The sequence below is a fragment of the Populus euphratica genome, unplaced genomic scaffold (assembly GCF_000495115.2).
Source record: "Populus euphratica unplaced genomic scaffold, PopEup_1.0 scaffold466.1, whole genome shotgun sequence".
Classification (NCBI taxonomy): domain Eukaryota; kingdom Viridiplantae; phylum Streptophyta; class Magnoliopsida; order Malpighiales; family Salicaceae; genus Populus; species Populus euphratica.
Genome location: NW_011500345.1, coordinates 137,296 through 157,251, shown reverse-complemented (window position 1 = coordinate 157,251; position 19,956 = coordinate 137,296). Strand labels below are relative to the sequence as shown.

Sequence of the window (19,956 nt, the reverse complement as noted above, 5' to 3'; positions counted from 1 at the left end):
ATAACATAAGATAAATGAAGAAATTACTCAGATTAAAAGAGTAGATTGTAATAGTATTTTTTTAATTTTTTATTCTTAAGGTGAATGGATAAATGTTTTTTTAGTTTTTTTCCATAAAAATATTTAATTTTTTTAATTTTCAAGTAGAATCAAATAATATTTTAGTCTTAAAAAAGATAAGAAAAAAAATTTATATTTAAAGGTATTTTAATACTTTTCAATAGATATTTTATATAATTAAGAAAATTATAAAGATGTTCACATTATATCTTTTATCTTTTAATCAAAAAACTACTAACTTGTATTTTATATATCCTTAAATAATAAACAGCGTCCGTATCATTAAAGAGTCGCACGAGGCGCGTCCAACTCAATCGCTATTTTCATCGTTTTTGTTGCTCGTCGTTTTTGTTATGGTGACCAGCCCTGCAATAGAAAGGTTAGGGTTTCTGGTCCCTCACTCTCTTTTTTCATCATTTTTGTTGCTCGTCGATTTATGCCTCCAACTTAATTGCTATTTTTGATTGGTAATTAATAATTGGTTAATAGTTTTACTTATCAAACTGAGGTTGGCCGGTCAAGCAACTGGATTCTAATTTTTATAAGTATATTCGGGTTAATTTAAGTTAATTTAAATTTAAAAAAATTAAAAAAATAAAATTTTTATATTTCATTACTAGATTTGCACTCCCTGCTATTAAGGAGTTGCTTTTCATTAACGGTGTTAGTTTCAACTATTCCAGTAGTAGTTTCACGTTTGACACCAATTTTGTTGTCGGTATTCAAATCCCAATTCGATCTGTTAGAAAACGCATCAGTGCTGTCGGTAGCAAGAATATTGTTCATTTGGTGCAGAACGCTAGTTTTACCCTTGCTTAAAGACAAATTTAATGAAACAACTCCTACATTTTCATTATTTTAAAAACATGAAAAAAAAAATCTAAAAACCACATTAAAAAAAATATCAGGTCTAGCCGGGTTTTTTTTCACTAAAAAGTTTTTTGTCTTGCACATACTGGTCTAGCTACCGGGTTTTAGATCTACCCACTAGGTCGGTTTAAATTTAATAACTATGATTTTATTCAAGAAGCTACCTGTCATTTTTTACCTTATTTTTAAAATTAATTAGTTTTTATAGCAAATTACAAATAAGATGAATTTTTTTAATTATTGTTTGGTAATTATTATCTTAAAAATAATCTTAAGAAAATCATGTTATATATTTTCAAGAAAAAATTAACCACTTATAAAAAACGCTCTATGCTATAATATTAAACGGTTTGAATAAAAATTAAAAGAATAGATTTATTAAAAATTGAAATAATTGGAGATAAGAATGGACGTATTGCATTGTAGACAGCATTTAAAATATGTCTGCATATCCTATACCTTAATTAAAATAATACTATCTTATTCTTTATATTTGAAACCTATACCTTAATCTCTTCCCTTTTGATCATTATCTTATACAGTATATGTTTAGTGAAGTTACCAAATGTATCCTAAATATTTTTGGCTTAATACCATGCTGGTTTTTGTCTAAATATTAAGATTTTCAAAGCGTACATTTGGAAAATTTCAAAGGAAAGGCCTTTTAATCTCTTCAAAATGAATTACTCCTCAATCATGAGCAGTTATGATTGGACCTTTGATGAAAGCGGTTATGAATGGAACCCTTTTTTGTGTGGACCTTCGTCGCAGAAAAATTACAGTGAAGATGAATCACCATCACAACCGATGCCTGGTGGTGGACATGAATACGATGATCTCATAAACATGAATGTTTTCTATGTAACTTTGGGGTATCTTACACAATTGTGGCTTTGACAATTGCAGGAATCCTCTGCGTCAATCCTTTGTAAATTTGGACAATTTGCTTGTCAGAAGCGTACGCTTCTGTTTGTCTAGCTGCTGGATGCATTTGTAGGCTCCTAAGTTTGTCATGCTATACTTGGTTTTCTTCTGTGTTTCGCTCCTAATATTGCGATATGGAAAGTAGCTCTCTCTGGCTTGACCCATTGTTGGCTTCCGTTAATCAGTCTATGCTTAATATATAATATGGGTTTTCTTCATTAAAGAGAAAGAAGGAAAAAAGAAGTAGTTTTTGCTGCTACTGTCAATCTTAAAATTCGATTTCTCATATCATCTTAATTTCAACATGGAAAAGAAAAATGATATGGGTTAGTGCTTTCGTATTCCCTGCATTCTTTCTTTTATGTTTAAAATGTTCTTCCAAAAAGAAGGGATTTTTGCAAAATTCTACAAATTTTCCGAGTCCTGTTCTCACTAATTCTCTCATGTTAATTGCTCTAAATAGAAAGAGGAAGGAATTTTCCAGCCACTCTGCAACTCAATAATATCTTTCATTGCAAACATTTTGTGTAAGGAAAGAATTTGATGAGGCGGTCTGGTCATGGGAAACCTCCAGTATGTTTACTGCGTTGTTAGATGCCATGGCTATTAGCAAAGGAGATATGAATAGAAAGAAAGAAAGAAAGAAGATCAATGAAAGTTAAGCATGTTAATCTTAGTTGTTCCAAATCGAGTTAATAGTATCATTTTAAGATTTGTTTTTAATTAAATAATTAATTTATGAATTAACATGTCGCTCGGGTTTGATCAATTAACTCCATTCCGTTTTTTCAAACTTAGCCCAAGTCAGGTGGAGCGTCATGACACATTGAGTCTAATTTCACTGGCATTAATTGCATCCACGATAACCTCTGTGGTGTGAAACACCACTAACATATAAAAAGTATATATACTGTGAACAACATTACAACACTGAAGATTCGCAGAATAATGTGAACATTAACAGCAGATGTCATGAAAAATAAGGCTACAAGAAGAATAGATAATTGAAAAACGACCGGGGGAGGATAATAGGCATAGTTTAGGGGATTCTGAACGAGGATTAAATAATTACGAAGGAAAACATCATGTATCTTGTGAAGGGATGAAAATGCAGGTTGGACTTGATGACAAATGAGTTTGTTTTTTTGTCAATAAGAGAATATCGTGTTTATTGAGTCACGGAATTTATAACTTCCAAAAAACATTGACGTGTTAGAACAACATTGAGTGCTATAGAAACTTGTTCAGTGATAGAATGAAGATTTTATTCTCTCTTGTTTTCTTCTAAAATTACGGCGGTGCGTGTATATATTATATGTTGGACAGGAGATCAATGTCATTTACAGCAGTATAATGGCAGCTGGTTACTGCAGAATAATGGCAGCAAATTTCCAGCAGAATTTAGTAAAAGTTGAATCCCAATATTTCAATCTTCTTTCCTTGTGCATGTTGCCCTGAAAGATCTTCAGTTACGATTTTGCAGTAACTACAGAATTTGCAGTTATAAATGTTGCGTATGACTCAACACGTGCATTTGATCAACCCAATCCCCTTCCCTTCAAGTTTAAAACCATAAACTGCAGCCATCTAGAAGGGTGTTTCTCCTAAAAAAAAGAGAGATGCTTCTATGGTTAGCCATGCACAACAAGTATGTAAAACTAGTTTTTTATTGGGACATGGAACACTTCAATGTTTAATTTAGCACTTGTATATCTATTGAGAAAATAATGGAGAAGAAAGCAAAATATGAAAAGTGCAAGGAAGCGTAGTATGCTAGAAAACCCCATTGATTCGGGAGTGTTTATACATCTAGGCTTGTAATTTCTTCATGGACGAGAAAATCATGTTATTCACCCATTAAAGTGGCTCATTGGCTAGTTTGAAGTTATGCCATGGATTATGTGTGTATTACATGATTATAAGAGAAATTGTGTGCTTCGTATTAAAGTAAATGTAAGAGAAAATGACAGCGCAAGAAAAAAACGTGGAGAGCAAAAATTAAAATTGTATGTCACTGGGCCAGGCCTGGACAGGCGCCAGCGCTTAGTCACCCCGATTGTAAGTGCCTGATCACCTGTGCCGCCATGCTGGACTAGGGAGACCAGATCAAATTCAGATAACTAGTTGATCCATAATTTGACTGTGCTCACCAATCTCAATCCAAGTGATGATAAGGAGTTTTTCTACTATGTGTTCCTCAAGCCGACATTTGAAATAGTCATCCAACTCGTGCTACATTTGTCGAACTATTATTTGTTCATCAGTCATGATCTCCGGCTTTTTCTACTTTTGTTTCTAGAACAAAAATAAACAAGATCATGATCCAGGGACTGTTTCTTACAACGTTGGTATTCCAAGTCATGACACATGAACAAAGCAAATGGAAAAGTCTTTCTAAAGCAACGTGTTGTGTTGGTTTCTTGCCGGAAAGAGAGACGATAACGTCAAGTCCAAAACTTATATATATATGTAGTCTATGCGTTAATATATATTCATTTTGTCCAAATAATAGTTGAAGGCTTGAAGCCTCTGACCTACACAAGCGAAGGCCTTCTTCCTCACCATTTCATATCCAGGTAACCTATTATTCTTTTCTCTCTTTCTCCTTTTTCTAATAAAGTACATGCCTTTTTTTATTTGTCTATTATTTACTTTGACCTTTTATATCATGTATTCAACTGGGTTCATTGAATTTTTCTTTTCGTTTTTCGTGTGTTTGGTTGCTGGGAATTGATTTATAAGATTCAAACCCACCAAAAAAGATCGAATCTTTTCATTTCTACTATTTTATCAGCCTGTAAAGTTGAATTTTGATGCTGGGTTTTCTTTATTCTTTGCTCAAGTTTTGAGTTTGTTCTCGGTTGGTTTGTGTGAGCTTTTGCATTTCTCTTGCTGTTGAATTGAGTAGTGGGAATTTTTCTTCTTTGTTACTTGCTATGTTTGGTTGCTGAGAAAATTGAAGGGGAAACATGGAAAGTTAGGATTTGTTTGGTTTCTCTTTGATTGACTTAGCTAAAGTAAATAAATTGTTCCTTGATTCATGATGCATGGTTAGTTTAGCTGTTGTATTTGCTTATTTCTTTATTAAATTAGGGAATGGATGCCTATAAATCTTTAGATTAAAGAATGCTGTTTGTTCGTAGGAATGGTATGTTCTAGTTTTAACTTATCCAAAAAAAAGAGAGTATATTCTAATTTTGAAGTTTGTTATCATCTTGTATAGAAATTTGTGCATTTTAGCTTAGATTTGTTGATGTTGGCATAGTATGACTGAAAGCTACAGTAATGCAAGTGTGAGCTCGACTTCAAGTTTGAATAGCAGCTTTCCAGACACAGAGGATGACCAAACCATTGCAAGCATTTTAGCAGAAGAGGGAGATTCTCAAGTTGCAGGAAGGCTGGGGAAGAGACTCTCGCACTTGGACTCCATCCCGGTATTTTCCTTTCCACATCTGTATTTTCTAGTCCACTCTACATGCTTGCATGTGTGTGTGGGTGACATTTCACATATTCTCAAGCTCACATGGGTGGTACATGTTTTTCTTCCATACGACAGAGAGGACCATTTGAAGAATTATAGTAAATTTGGACCTCTACTGACCTTGTGCTCCACCAAAATGGTCTGTAGATATGTGATGCGAAACCAATCTATACTATAGTTTTGGGTGTTAGTTATGATGGGCGAAGCTGGGTTGTGATATCATTCCTTAATTTAAGCAAAACAATGGATAGTTCCGGGTACCATTGTTGCAGCAAGGCTTTGAATTGATACAGTTCACGTGTATCTAACTTCCATCTATAGATATGCAGGAGTAGCTAACTGGAAATCTTCGGCAAGTTCCTACCCACAGTGGATCCTTCTGAAGTAAACAATAATCCAAACCTTAAAAATTAAGAAGCATGCCGAATCACCTAGTGAACCTGCATATACCTATCCAATAAGCCATCCAGAAAATATAAGATTAAAACAGTCAGTCTCTAAAAATACAGAAGGAACCAGCTGTACAACAATGAGAATTATATGATATTTTTGGCCGCATAAGCCAAGCATACAATCAGTAGTTTCTTGCTGATTGCATTGGTTCACTTTTTCTTCACATTAGCTCACAACAAGCATATGTCTTTAGAGGAACTGAGTAGGAATTGCTCACTGGATTATGTTCGCCAAGGCTTCTTCAACAATTTCAAGCAATTATACAACATATCTGGCACTTGCTTCTATGTTAGTGATTTGTTATCTTTTTCGTTTAACCTAATATATTAACCAGTGGCATCCATATTCGTCCTCTTTTCTTTTCTTCTTCTTCTTCTTCTTTTGCCTCATTTACCTCTGCTGTTGAGTAACTTCTGTCTTTTTATTTAGTCATGTGAATGCTCATTGGTTCATGGTGTTGGCAGCTCACTCCAAGGGTTAATGGTGAGATCCCTGATGTGAATGATGCAACCTTAGACCATGAGCGGCTATCTGAAAGGTTTGATGTTGTTATCCACCCTATATGCTTTTTCTTTTTCATTCTCATATCATGCATTTCATTTTTAGCCTGTCTGTAATGTGGCATGCCAGTATCACTATCTATTATTATGTGTCTGCCTTTTCTCACAGGTTCGATGAATTTTGTTTCAGTTGGTAGCATCCTTTCTAAATGCTTTGCATTTTTTATGGTTACGTTGGCTTGGTGTTGCATGGCCCTATGAGCATCCTTTTCCATTTATTCAATATGGCATTTACCATCTGATGCCAAATGATTTCTTTTCTGTGCAAAATGATTGGTTCATCTTTCAGTTGTCTTAGTAAGTGCTTTTCATTCAGGTTGGCTATATATGGTTTAGAAGAACTAAAAATCGAAGGTGATGGGAATTGCCAGGTGCGGCTACCATGGCATATTTCATTTTTTTGAACTGTTTATTCATGATTGTACATGTAAGGATGTTTGAAAGAGTTCCATAAGTCACTATGAGAACTCTATTACAAAGTATGCTTATAAATCACTGGTTTGACTTATTTGACAGTTTCGAGCATTAGCAGACCAGATATTTCGCAGTCCAGATTACCACAAACATGCAAGGAAACAAATAGTCAAGCAGGTATGTTGGTAAATCTCACATGATTGCACTAATTCATTATAACTTGGGAAAGATAGAGGTTGTATTTGGAAAAACAGCCACTATTGGCCAACTTCAAATACATCCATGTGCCTGGCAGTATACACGAGTCTACGTAGTGTTTTTTTTTCTATGAAATTTCTCTGTCATGTTTCACTATTTTCCTTATTGTTTCATTCATCTTCCTTTTCAGCTAAAGCATCACAGAAAATTGTATGAAGGATATGTCCCAATGAAGTATAGAAGCTATGTGAAGAAGATGAAAAAGTTAGCCTTCTATGGCGATGCCTACTAGTTTTTATTTTCCTGAAAAATGGAAAGCATGCTTACAATAAATGTAGCTGCATTCTAATTTTTGTGTGCAAACCCTTACATGATACTAGGTCAGGGGAATGGGGGGATCATGTAACCCTACAAGCAGCTGCAGATAGAGTAAGTGGAGTTTTATCTGTTTAGCTCCTTGATTGCTTTTTTCCTATTTAATTTATTAGATCTATTTTTCTTAAGAACATAAATCATGAAACCTAATTGTTCTCATTCTTTGTAACTGCTACTCACTTATGTATGGAATGGCTATCCTCTGACCTTTTACGGGCATGCATTCAGTTTGGAGCCAAAATTTGTGTGTTAACATCTTTTCGGGACACATGCTATATCGAAATCTTTCCGAAAGACAGGAGTCCAACCAGAGGTAGATCTAAATCTGATACTATATCCCATATGTCATCATTGCGATATTCTAATGTGTATAATGCTTGTCATTAAATGGAACTCTGTGTTATGATTGATTCCGGTAGAGTAAATTGAAAGTCCAGATGCAAGTTCTTCTTATCCTATCATTCGTAAGTTTTGCATGCTTTACCTATCTTGAGAAACTGAATATTTTATTTTACAATTATCACCTCCAATACCTTTTAAGATCATGGGAATCTTGAAGCCAGTACCAGGATAAGGGATGGGAGTTGAAAAGAGGAACTAACCTAACAAAGATAGATCATTTTAATCTCTTTTCTGCTCTTTAGTAAATTTGGATAAAATCTAACAGTTATAAGTTGAATGAAATTGCAGTGGTCTTGATCTAATATTATGGCTGCTGTTCCTGTTTCCAGAAATTTGGCTAAGCTTTTGGAGTGAAGTTCATTACAATTCATTGTACGAAATTGGAGGTGAGGGACAAACCAATACTTGCAACATGTTTTTCCTTCAGTACTACATTTTTTTCCCCTCTCATGCTACTTCCAAACTAATAACCTTCATGAAAACTGTCTGTTCCTACAGATGTTCCCACCAGAGTAGGAAGAAAGAAGTATTGGTTTTTCTAGATGTTTAACATGTCATCCGCAGATCGAGTTATCCACTGTTCCTTTGTTTTCTATACTTGTACATAACACTCGAATAAGCAAGCAACCACAGAGTATATAAGAAGCAAACATGTAACTTGATATTGAATGTAGCATTATATTCACAGTTTTTATTTGTTTATTTTTTATTTTCTTAACTCATACGCTTCTCGTATGCAGAAAGTTCTAAGAGATTTCTGTCTAAAGGAAATAATCTTACTTCCTAGCTTTTCTTTAATTTTTGCTGAGGTGCTTGTTGGAGCATCCTGAGCAACCCTGCTGCTCCACATGCGAACTTGGCAAGAATTTGGTACATAATCAGTCTAGGAAGGAATCGAACAAGCATGATAAATATGCAGAAGTCTCAGATGAATTCCAAGAAATTTGAGCCTTCTCTCCATCTATTTCTTGTATATATACAAGAAATCAGAAACCCATGCTGTTTTGTGTTCTATATTCCTTCAAGGCATTTCATTAGGTAATAGGTCGAGCCCACAAAACGTCTTCTGATGGATTTTGTACATGGCATCATTCAAGCGGTGATGGAACTATAAACAATTAGTTGTATAGGTGATGGAACTAGCGAATGTGCCATCAACTGGGGGAAGAGGCAAGGTCTTGAGTTGCATTTTGTATGGTCAAAAGAGCTTTAATGAGTTTTCTCACTTGAAAGTTGTTGAAGATGTAGAGAACATAATGAAGCATCTGTAAAGAGATCCTGGACTGTCCCATGTCCTGGTATTTCTGTCAGCCATGAAAAGAACTAGGAGATAAGCGCAAAATGAAAAGCATGAACTAGTTTTTGTCCGGCTTTTCGATGCCATTAATAAAGTTTGGAGTAAACTTAAAGAGATTTTAGGGCTTTTCATAGGTAATTATTAAGGTTTAAAGGTTGCAGATGAAGAGTTCTGTCGATAATCCATAAATTTCTGCAAAACGAGTCCATGCGTAGTGTATGAAATTGTTTACTGTTTAAGTTAGCGTAGAAGTAGAAGTAATGCGGTTTTAAAGGTTGTCTGTTGTAAGTGGTAGAGATAGTAAATGAAGATGATATATATTATTGAATTAATAAATTTCTTTTTCACATGGTAATTCAAGGAGTTTACATATATCTCATAGATAATGTCAATATTAACTTGAATGAAGACAATTTTATATATAAAGTATATAATTTATTTTATAGATAATAATATGAAAAAATAGCCTCGTGATTACATTCTTTGATTGCGAAAGAAAATAGATGTCTAATATTTTATGCAAGTAAATACTGCATTTTTTTTTTAGTTTTTTAAATTGGGATATTCAAGTTAACTTATACATACTATAATTAATTTTTAGACTCACTCATGCGAATATAGAAAATCAAACCTAAATGTTGAAAAAAAAAATCAAACCTAAATATTGAATTTTTTTTTTCCATAACTGATAGCCATGATCTCAAGTGCATTTACCTATACAAAGCTTAATTGAAGAACATCTAATATTTCATGGGATCTAATTAAGAAAAAAAGTACTTCTAGGGTCGAGATCATAATTTATGCATAGTTTGATGTCATAACTTATAATTTGAGGTTATAACTTCGTTTGCTTTCTACTGCAACCATCAGAACAACGCAGCTGATGTCTCAGATCTCACCACGTGTACTTTTTTCCACGTAGCCATTTCCTATTGGCTACTGTTTCAATTCATTTCCCACGTCAACACCCCACCTCTGCCACCTGATTTAAGCCACTCCACTTTCTCTCCTCTTTTTCTCGTCAACCAAACAGAAAAAAAACATAAATCAATATCAGCTTCAAGTTCATACCACTTCTCTCTCTAGGAAATGCAATTCATCCTCTGGTATCTCCCTCTTTCCAGCTCTGCCTCTCTGTTTTGAAAAAAATTTAAATTTTTTTCACAAATTTTCTGCTTGTGTTCCGGGAAAATATTTTTTTCTTCAGATTTTTTTCACAAATTTTATACTTGTTATCCGGGAAATAAGAACCTGTCCAGACAGAGCACTGACCTTTCTTTTTCTTTCTTTCCCTTTCTTTTGCAGACAGATTGCTTCCTTCCTTCCTTTCTTGATCGAGTGACAAGAATAAACTCGTGATCAAAATGAGTTTATTAAAATTAGGGTTAGGGTTAGTGTTATTATTATTATTATTAAATTCAATTCCGTCAGAATCTGCTGTTTCGAGCATAGATCTAGGTTCGGAATGGATAAAAGTAGCAGTAGTAAACCTAAAACCAGGCCAAACCCCAATTTCTATAGCAATTAACGAAATGTCGAAGAGAAAAACACCAGCTTTAGTTGCATTCCAATCTGGAACTCGGCTTTTAGGTGAAGAAGCATTGGGGATTGCTGCGCGGTATCCAGATAAAGTGTATTCACATTTGCGAGATATGTTAGGGAAATCCTATGAGAAAGTTAAGGGATTTCTGGAAGCAATGTATTTGCCGTATGATGTGGTGAAGGATTCGAGAGGGGCAGTTGCGTTTAGGGTTGAGGATGAGGATGAGGGTGGGAATGTGGGGTTGTATTCGGTGGAGGAGTTGTTGGGGATGATTTTGGGTTTTGCAGGGGATTTGGCGGAGTTTCATTCTAAGGTCGTGGTTAAGGATGCAGTGGTTGGAGTGCCGGCATATTTTGGGCAGGCGGAGAGGAGGGGTTTGGTTCAGGCGGCGCAATTGGCGGGGATTAATGTGCTTGCTTTGATTAATGAGCATTCTGGTGCTGCATTGCAATATGGGATTGATAAGGATTTTTCTAATGGGTCGCGGTATGTTGTGTTTTATGACATGGGTGCGAGTAGCACTTATGCTGCACTTGTTTACTTCTCAGCGTATAATGCTAAGGAGTTTGGGAAGACTGTGTCTATTAATCAATTTCAGGTAAGTTTGGTTTCAGTAATTGGCATTTGGTAATCAGTTAGAATGTTTTGTTTGTTTTGTTAATTGTTCTGTGATAGATTTCTGTGTAGAAAAATGCATTATGTTTGAATATTGAAATAGGAGGCAGTGGATCCAAAAAAGAAATATCTTACTGAAAAGCTGCATTGTGGCCATTCTTCTTACATTAAGTTTGTGATTGTGGTTGCTTGTTCTGATCTGAATCATGTCATTTATGTTAGATGCTCCTCACCACTATCATATGATAGCCTCAATATTTTCACTTCCAGCCTTGTCCTATACATCTTGTTGTTCTTCTTACGGATGATTAGTTCAGTACCGCTAGCAATGTTATGAATGCTAATTATATTTCCAGGTTAAGGATGTCAGATGGGACCCAGAACTTGGAGGTCAGACTATGGAATCAAGGTTGGTGGAGTACTTTGCTGATGAGTTTAATAAACAAGTTGGAAATGGGGTTGATGTGAGGAAGTTTCCCAAGGCAATGGCTAAATTGAAGAAACAGGTCAAACGGACGAAAGAAATCTTGAGTGCGAACACTGTGGCTCCAATATCAGTTGAATCCCTCTATGATGATCGGGACTTCAGGTCAGTAGATTCTAAACAATTCCTCAAGTTTTTTTTGTTCGTGTCCTTTTTCATGTACCTGTACATTTTTTTTCTTACTGCCTTGCTGCACTGCCTCATTGCCTGCTGAGCAAATGTCTGGGTGCATATTTATGAGAATTTATTATTCCACTTGTTCTCACATTAGCCCCCTATAATTTTTTACATGATGAACATTTTTCTCTTTATGTGTGAGAAATTATCTTAACTGACTGTAATGTTGTTACAATATGCATGCGTACTGGTGGTTAGACATTGAGTTGTGCTTGATGCTTATATGTCATCAGCACCTCTGTGGATATACCTTGCCCAAATCATTCAAACCATTATCTTTAATTTTTCTCCAGGAGCACCATAACACGTGAGAAGTTTGAAGAGCTCTGTGCAGATCTGTGGGACAGATCTCTTGTACCTCTCAAGGAAGTTCTGAAGCATTCAGGTTTAGACTTGGACGAGTTATATGCGGTAGAGCTTATAGGAGGTGCTACCAGAGTCCCCAAGTTGCAGGTTGGTACAATCTTCTTCAATTGTGTATAAGCCCACGAAAACTGATTAAGCTTTGTAACAATAGTTAAAATAAACTTAATGATAGTTGTTTAAAGCAATGGTATCTTAATCTACTACGATCACTGGTTTGAATAATACCTACTACTATCACTTTGTGTTTGCCTATATTATCCATCAATTTTAGCCATCTTAGTCTACTATTAGTCATGTCAACAATTTTCTCCTAAAATGAAGCTTCAGCTGGTAATCAAGCCCCACTGTGTCAGCTGCTGATATTTCTTTTTATTTGGTCCCACTTCCAATCTTTGTTCTTACTGTTTTGATTTGCACAATCTTGGAGAGCTAACAAGTCAGGGTAAAAAATCAATCTTTCATATTCCTTCTTTCTTCTTCTTTTTTAATAAAAAAAACCTGAATTATAGAAGAATGGTTACGGTGAAGATGATGTGTAAGCAGTAGAGGCCATGTGTTGTTACCACCGTAAAAAGAACAGGATAAGGGTAGTTTTATTATAAGGTCATTGTGATGTTAACGAATTGAAGTTAGCTCTTTAAGTTTCTGTTTGGAATGATCCCCTATACCATGCACTTAGCTGCTTATCAATTAATATCTCCCTTCAATCTTAAGCTTCTATTTCTGTGTTAGATCTGATTTGTGTTAAGGATGCAAATAAAAGAAAACTCTTTGGGCACATAACAGGCTAAACTCCAGGAATTTCTTGGAAAGAATGAGCTGGACAAGCATCTAGATGCCGATGAAGCTGTAGTTCTTGGTTCATCTCTACATGCTGCAAATTTGAGTGATGGAATCAAATTGAATCGCAAGCTAGGAATGATTGATGGTTCATCATATGGATTGGTAGTTGAGTTAGACGGACCTGATCTGCTGAAAGATGAGAGCACCAGGCAATTACTTGTTCCAAGGATGAGAAAACTCCCCAGTAAGGTAAATAACATGGTAAAATGACTATGTTGTGTTTGAAAAGGTCAATCAGAAAAACCATTTTGATGCCCCAAATGCCTCAAAATTTGCTTTCCAGTTGTACTTATTATGCATGGATTATTTTATTTTATTTTACAGATGTTCAGATCCATCATTCATACAAAAGATTTTGAAGTTTCACTGTCATATGAGCCTGATCTTTTACCACCTGGTGTTACCTCCCCTGTATTTGCTCAGTATTCTGTGTCTGGTCTAGCAGATGCAAGTGAGAAGTAAGAATAGCTATACTCTGAATCATTTCTGGGTTTATATAAGGCTCAATGCTTGTATCTTGAATCACTTTCCTTCACGAAAACTTCTAACATCACATTTCTCTTCTGTTCTTCCTTTGTGTTGCTAGGTATTCCTCACGGAATTTGTCATCCCCCATCAAGGCAAATCTGCATTTCTCTCTTAGCAGAAGTGGAATTCTTTCTTTGGATCGAGCAGATGCTGTTATTGAAATATCAGAATGGGTGGAAGTTCCTAAAAAGAACCTGACTGTGGAAAACACAACCACTACATCTCCAAATATAACACTTGAAACTGACACTAAGAACACTACAGAAGAAAGCGATGAAAAGTCAAATTCTGATGGTGTGACTGACAACACATCCATCAACATTACTGAAGAACCAAGTACTACTGAGCCCATTACAGAGAAGAAGCTGAAAAGGCGGACTTTCAGGGTTCCCCTGAAGGTAAAAACAAGCTTGCAGCTTTAAAAGTTTTTTCACTTGCATGCTAGGAAGTTTTATGATGGTGAGTTGTGTGTTTCACACCTCTCTTGTTGCTTATTTCTATTGTTTATATTTATAGATTCTTGAGAAGACAGTGGGACCTGGAATGCCTCTGTCCGAAGAATATCTAGCTCAAGCTAAAAGAAAATTAGAAGAATTGAACAAAAAGGATGCAGAGCGAAGAAGAACTGCCGAGTTGAAAAATAATTTGGAAGGATATATATATTCTACTAAAGAAAAGGTTTGGAATTTTCGATCAATTCAACTTTTAGTTTAAAAATAAAGATTAGACAGTTCCATTTCTTGTGATGACCACCTTTCCTGGAAACTATTAATCTTGATTTGATTGCTATTATAAATTTAGAGTTTTCTTATGAATAGTCAGCATTCCATTTCCTTTGATTTATTGTTGATGTCTTTACCTGCCGTGCCAGCTTGAGACAACTGAAGAGTTTGAGAAAGTTTCTACTGATGATGAACGGAAATCCTTCATTGAAAAGCTTGATGAGGTGAGCCTTTTCCTCTATTTTTTTCCAAGTATTTTTGGGAATTTAAAAGGGTCCATGATATTGGCTTCTCTGCCTAAATTTGTGAAATGGGAGCATGCTGTATTGTTTTAGGTCCAAGAGTGGCTATACACAGACGGTGAAGATGCCACAGCAAAAGAGTTTCAGGAACGCCTAGATTCTCTAAAAGCTTTTGGTGACCCAATATTTTTCAGGTGTGATATTTTCTGGCTGTAGTTGGGGCATCTAATTAGATGCTAACTGTTATTTACACAAGTGATTGGCTATTTGAATTATTAATTCCAACTTGTGAATTTTTTTGATATAGGTATAAAGAACTTTCAGCAAGACCAACAGCAATAGAGTTAGCTCGAAAGTACATTGGGGAGCTGCAACAGGTACTTCAGATACTGCATTTCAATCACATGCCTTATAAAAAATGTTTATTTTTCCTTGGGCTCAGAGTATGTTGTCATTGACTATTGCCATCTTGATCATGAAGCTGGGAAAAAAAAAAAAAAAACTAAAAATCCTAGGCTGGAAAAATAGATGAATTTTAAATTAACTAATATGTTTATTTGTGGAAATGCACCCTTCCCATTGGATTTTACTATTATTCTTCTTTTTTTTTTGCCCCATAATCCCTGTCACTTCGAAAAGTTAATCAAGGATCATTGTATTTTAAAAATATCCCCGGGGTGTGGAGGGGCTTTTGTTTATGGGACAGACAGCAGTCTTTGCTGATCTGTCTATTTCAGCTGCTCAAATTGAATACGATGAAACTGTGGGACAGGGAAGCGACATGTTGATAACTAGTATTGCATCTACTTGCTTGGATAAAAGCTAAATACGGGAAGGTAAAAAAAAAAAACCAAAGCTTTGATAGGCTAGCATTTCAACCATTGATTAAATATTGTTTTCTTTGTGGCTCAATTTGAAGACAGCATGATAAGCATGGTGACCATTTCTTTTATCATTTCCTGCAGATTGTACAGGGCTGGGAGACAAAGAAACCTTGGCTTCCAAAGGACAGAGTAGATGAGGTTTTTTCCACACCTTAATCTAACATGGCCTCCTCATGAGATTTTCTGGAATCTGTTTACGATTGGAACAATCTCTAGTTATGCTTGCATATGGATTTTGTGAATGTGTGGTTTTGCAGGTGGTGAGTGATGCTGACAAGTTAAAGAGTTGGCTGGATGAAAAGGAGGCTGAACAGAAGAAGTAAGGGTTCAAAGATTTGGTTCTGCATATAAGGAGATTTTTATTATTTTATTTTCTTGCCTACGGGCATGTTCAAATCCAAGTGATTACAAAGTCGTTCTTCCTCCCTATTTCCCAACAGGGCTTCAGGATTCAGCACACCAGTACTGACATCTGAAGAAATATATTCGAAGGTGTTGAATCTGCAAGACAAGGTATTACTGCAAGTCTCAGCAACTTCTTTATTACAAAACGAGAATTTGATATGGCGTAAAGATTTTCCTGCCTGTGTGCCTTTTCAATTGATATTTGATTGGTGTTTATATAGGTCGCCAGTGTTAACAGAATTCCCAAGCCAAAGCCAAAAATTGAGAAGCCTAAGAAGAACAAAACTGAGACCAGCGGAGACAACACGAACAGTGCTGACTCAACTTCTGGGGAGACTCCTGAAAAGGAGAAACAAACAACTGATTCAGATGGTTCCGCTGAAGAAAAAATCAACCCGGAGGGATCAGCTGATGAAAAAGCCAACCCAGAACCCGAAGTTCACGACGAGCTGTGATGATTAAACTGAAACGACTCTCAGGACCATTGTAGACTACATGCCTTCTGAGTTTAAAACATGGAGGCGCTCTCATTGGAAAAGAAAAGATGGGGGGGAGTACTGCTATTTTAATCGGCAGAACACATTAGACCCTATTTTTCCAGGACGGCTGCTTATTTATCATCCTTGAGATTCATGATTGTCCTGGCTGACCATCTTTTGATGCTGAAAGAACCATATAGAAAGAACTCCCCTTTTCTTTGTTAATTGTAGCACTCGTAAGATTATACCCACTGAAATTAAGGGGCATTTACAGAATTACCAGTTTACCCCTCTGGGAGTTTTGATCATGTTTATGTGTTTCCTTTAGCAACAATCTGATAGCTATAAACTTTCTATAATCGAGGAAGAGCATGCATGGAATTTAGTTTTTGCTCACGCATGATTTTGATGCTCTTGTTTTTCTTGATCTTACCAGTAATGCAGACGGTAAGGTCTGAGAATTAGTCTCTGGGTCAACCAAAAATTTTCCTTGATTTATAATTATGTTTTGGATCACAAGTTTCAGATTAATAACTATCGCTCTAAATTTCAACATTTAACTTCCTTCTTTGTTTTTAAATTCAAATATTAAGATTAATATTTAAAATTCCCCGTTAAATTTATTTAAATTCAGGGGATGCCATGAACTTGCGATCAAAATCTTTGTGAACCCACAAGTGGGCTCACATGAGGCCGCCATAGGGCTGTGGTGGTATGTGGACTTGTGCTCTTTTAAGCTTGGCCCATTTGTTTCTCTGAAAAAACCTTCGGTGCCATAATGCCCAAGACAATCTTTTGGGCTTTCAAGGAAACCTCAAAATGGAGACAAAATTTTTTCTCAAATTGATCAGTTTTTCGAATCATGAAGCAAAGGCTAGTCTCCGTTGGGGAACAAGGGAGTCATCATCTCTTCAGTCAAAACAAAAGAATAACCCAGTTAGGAAAATCGGGTCAAATCGAAGATGCAATCAAAGTTTTCACTCAAATGGCCCAGAAAAATACTGTCACATATAATTCAATGATCTCTGCCTACGCGAAAAATGGAAGAATCAATGCTGCGCGCAACCTGTTCGATAAAATGCCTCGCAGAAATTTAGTTTCTTGGAACACTATGGTTTCTGGGTACTTGCATAATGGGAAGTTTGATGAAGCCTATAAACTGTTTGTTATAATGCCTCGAAGGGACTTATTTTCTTGGACTTTGATGATTACTTGTTATACGCGTAATGGGGAGGTTGAGAAGGCGAAGGAGTTGTTTGATTCGCTTCCGTGTAGTTATAGGAAAGGAGTTGCTTGTTGGAATGCGATGATTTCAGGTTATGTGAAGAAAGGGAGAGTTAATGAAGCTAAGAGGTTGTTTGATGAAATGCCGGTTAAGAATTTAATTTCATGGAACTCAATGCTGGCTGGGTATACTCAGAATCGAAAAATGCGATTGGGTTTGGAGTTTTTTAATGAAATGGATGAACGTGATGTAGTTTCATGGAATTTGATGGTTGATGGGTTTCTCCAAGTGGGTGATTTGGATTCTGCGTGGAAGTTTTTTCAAGAGATTCCAAAGCCTAATGTTGTTTCTTGGGTTACAATGTTAAGTGGGTTTGCACGAAATGGAAATATTTTGGAGTCTAGGAGGCTCTTTGACCAAATGCCGAGTAGAAATATTGTTTCTTGGAATGCAATGATTTCTGCTTATGTTCAGAGATGTGAAATTGATGAGGCTAGTCGGTTATTTGAGGAGATGCCGGAGAGGGATTCTGTGTCATGGACTACTATGATTAATGGGTATGTTCGTGTTGGTAAGCTTGATGAAGCAAGAGAGTTGTTGAATGAAATGCCTTACAGGAACATTGGGGCCCAAACAGCAATGATTTCTGGTTACATACAATGTAATAAAGTGGATGAAGCTAGAAGATTCTTTGATGAGATAGGCACCTGGGATGTGGTTTGTTGGAACGCTATGATTGCAGGTTATGCACACCATGGAAGAATCAATGAAGCTCTCTGTCTATCCAAACGAATGGTCAATAAAGACATGGTCACATGGAATACCATGATTTCTTGTTATGCTCAAGGAGGCCAAATGGATAGAGCCGTGAAGATCTTTGAAGAGATGGGGGAGAGGGATTTAGTATCTTGGAACTCATTAATTGCCGGTTTCATGCTAAATGGACAGAATTTGGATGCTCTAAAAAGTTTTGCATTGATGAGTCTTGAAGGTAAGAAACCTGATCAGTTAAGTTTTGCTTGTGGACTAAGTTCATGTGCCACTATTGCAGCCCTCGAAGTTGGGAACCAACTTCACCAGGTGGCTGTGAAGAGTGGTTATTTGAATTATTTAGTTGTCAACAATGCATTGATCACCATGTATGCTAAATGTGGAAGAATCTTGGAAGCTGAGCTTGTGTTCAATGGAATTTGTCATGCTGACGTCATTTCTTGGAATTCTTTGATTGGTGGGTATGCAATAAATGGATATGGAAAAGAGGCACTTAAACTCTTTGAGGAGATGGCTTTGGAAGGGATGGCTCCTGATGAAGTCACCTTCATTGGTATTTTGTCTGCATGTAATCATGCTGGCATGGTTGATCACGGCCTAAAATTGTTCAAATGCATGAGTAAAGTGTATGCTATAGAACCATTGGCGGAGCACTATGCTTGTATGGTTGACTTGCTTGGACGGGTGGGGAGGTTAGACGAAGCCTTTGAAATAGTGAGGGGAATGAAGGTGAAAGCCACTGCAGGAGTATGGGGTGCATTGCTCGGGGCTTGCCGTGCACATGGGAATCTGGAACTTGGAAGGCTAGCTGCTCACAAGCTTTCGGAATTTGAACCTCATAAAACATCAAATTATGTGCTCTTGTCAAACATTCACGCCGAAGCAAACAGATGGAATGAGGTGCAGGAAGTAAGGATGTTGATGAACGCAGGTAGCACGGTAAAAGAACCCGGATGCAGCTGGGTTGAGGTGAGAAATCAAGTGCACGGCTTTCTGTCAGATGATTCAACTCAGTCTAGACCGGATATTGGCGTTACTCTGGCAAGCTTAAATTCTCACATAAGAAACGCATTTAACCTTTCTGAAGTCTCTGCTTGACTATACGATTTTACTTTGGAGGTCACAGTTTGTTCATCTGTGTTCTATTAGCAACTTGTACATTAGGAAATATACAATTCAATGTAAACTATGTAAACTCAGAACAGAATGCCTCAGTCTTGAGCTGATTTATCTCTTTTCGGTTGTGTGTTTCGCATTACAGCCTGACCATATTTTTTGAAGTTTTCATGATTTTTTTAATTTTTAGATCATTTGTATGTTTTAATGTTAAAAATAATTTTTTTTTAAAAAAAATTATTATTGATCACCACACACAAACTTTAATTCTAAATTTTATTATTAATTTTTTTTCTAAATAGTTTGTCTTTAAAAAAATTTACAACTCAAATAAACACAGAAATTAACTTAAACAAACTAGAAAATCCGAAAAAAAAAATAAAAATAACATAGCCAAGCTAAGAAGAACCTTCCAGCCTAATTTGAAGGTCTTTCATCAGTGAACCAAGCATGTAGAATTTCCTAATAAAATTTAAACATCATCCAATTATTACAATATAACTCAGACATCTTCTTGTTAAA

At 36.0% G+C, this 19,956-nt stretch overlaps 3 protein-coding genes across 6 annotated transcripts; all 3 read left to right on the top strand.

Annotated features, from left to right (window-relative positions):
- The first annotated feature begins 4,193 nt into the window (after window positions 1-4,193).
- On the top strand, window positions 4,194-8,459 carry LOC105113900 (OTU domain-containing protein DDB_G0284757-like). Of its 4 annotated transcripts, none has more exons than XM_011010250.1 (10): window positions 4,194-4,430; window positions 5,078-5,288; window positions 6,253-6,326; window positions 6,665-6,719; window positions 6,865-6,939; window positions 7,151-7,224; window positions 7,341-7,389; window positions 7,564-7,648; window positions 8,067-8,123; window positions 8,224-8,459. In XM_011010250.1, the coding sequence occupies exons 2-10, from the start codon at window positions 5,121-5,123 to the stop codon at window positions 8,277-8,279; spliced, it is 693 nt and encodes a 230-aa protein (XP_011008552.1). In that variant the 5' UTR covers window positions 4,194-4,430; window positions 5,078-5,120; the 3' UTR covers window positions 8,280-8,459. The 4 variants fall into 4 exon arrangements, with proteins under 4 accessions (XP_011008552.1, XP_011008556.1, XP_011008553.1 ...); XM_011010251.1 differs by having other exon boundaries at window positions 4,195-4,430; window positions 5,120-5,288; XM_011010252.1 differs by having other exon boundaries at window positions 4,198-4,430; window positions 8,236-8,459.
- A 1,564-nt stretch (window positions 8,460-10,023) lies between these two features.
- Window positions 10,024-16,717, top strand: LOC105113899 (heat shock 70 kDa protein 17-like). The gene is made up of 15 exons (XM_011010249.1): window positions 10,024-10,140; window positions 10,340-11,175; window positions 11,549-11,781; window positions 12,147-12,306; window positions 13,006-13,251; window positions 13,387-13,520; window positions 13,649-13,988; window positions 14,107-14,268; window positions 14,462-14,536; window positions 14,648-14,748; window positions 14,862-14,931; window positions 15,520-15,576; window positions 15,696-15,757; window positions 15,879-15,951; window positions 16,065-16,717. The coding sequence occupies exons 2-15, from the start codon at window positions 10,399-10,401 to the stop codon at window positions 16,296-16,298; spliced, it is 2,724 nt and encodes a 907-aa protein (XP_011008551.1). The 5' UTR covers window positions 10,024-10,140; window positions 10,340-10,398; the 3' UTR covers window positions 16,299-16,717.
- A 371-nt stretch (window positions 16,718-17,088) lies between these two features.
- LOC105113897 (pentatricopeptide repeat-containing protein At4g02750-like) lies at window positions 17,089-19,556 on the top strand. The gene has a single exon (XM_011010248.1). It carries the CDS (start codon window positions 17,185-17,187, stop codon window positions 19,414-19,416), a length of 2,232 nt encoding a protein of 743 aa, XP_011008550.1. The 5' UTR covers window positions 17,089-17,184; the 3' UTR covers window positions 19,417-19,556.
- The last annotated feature ends 400 nt before the right edge of the window (window positions 19,557-19,956 follow it).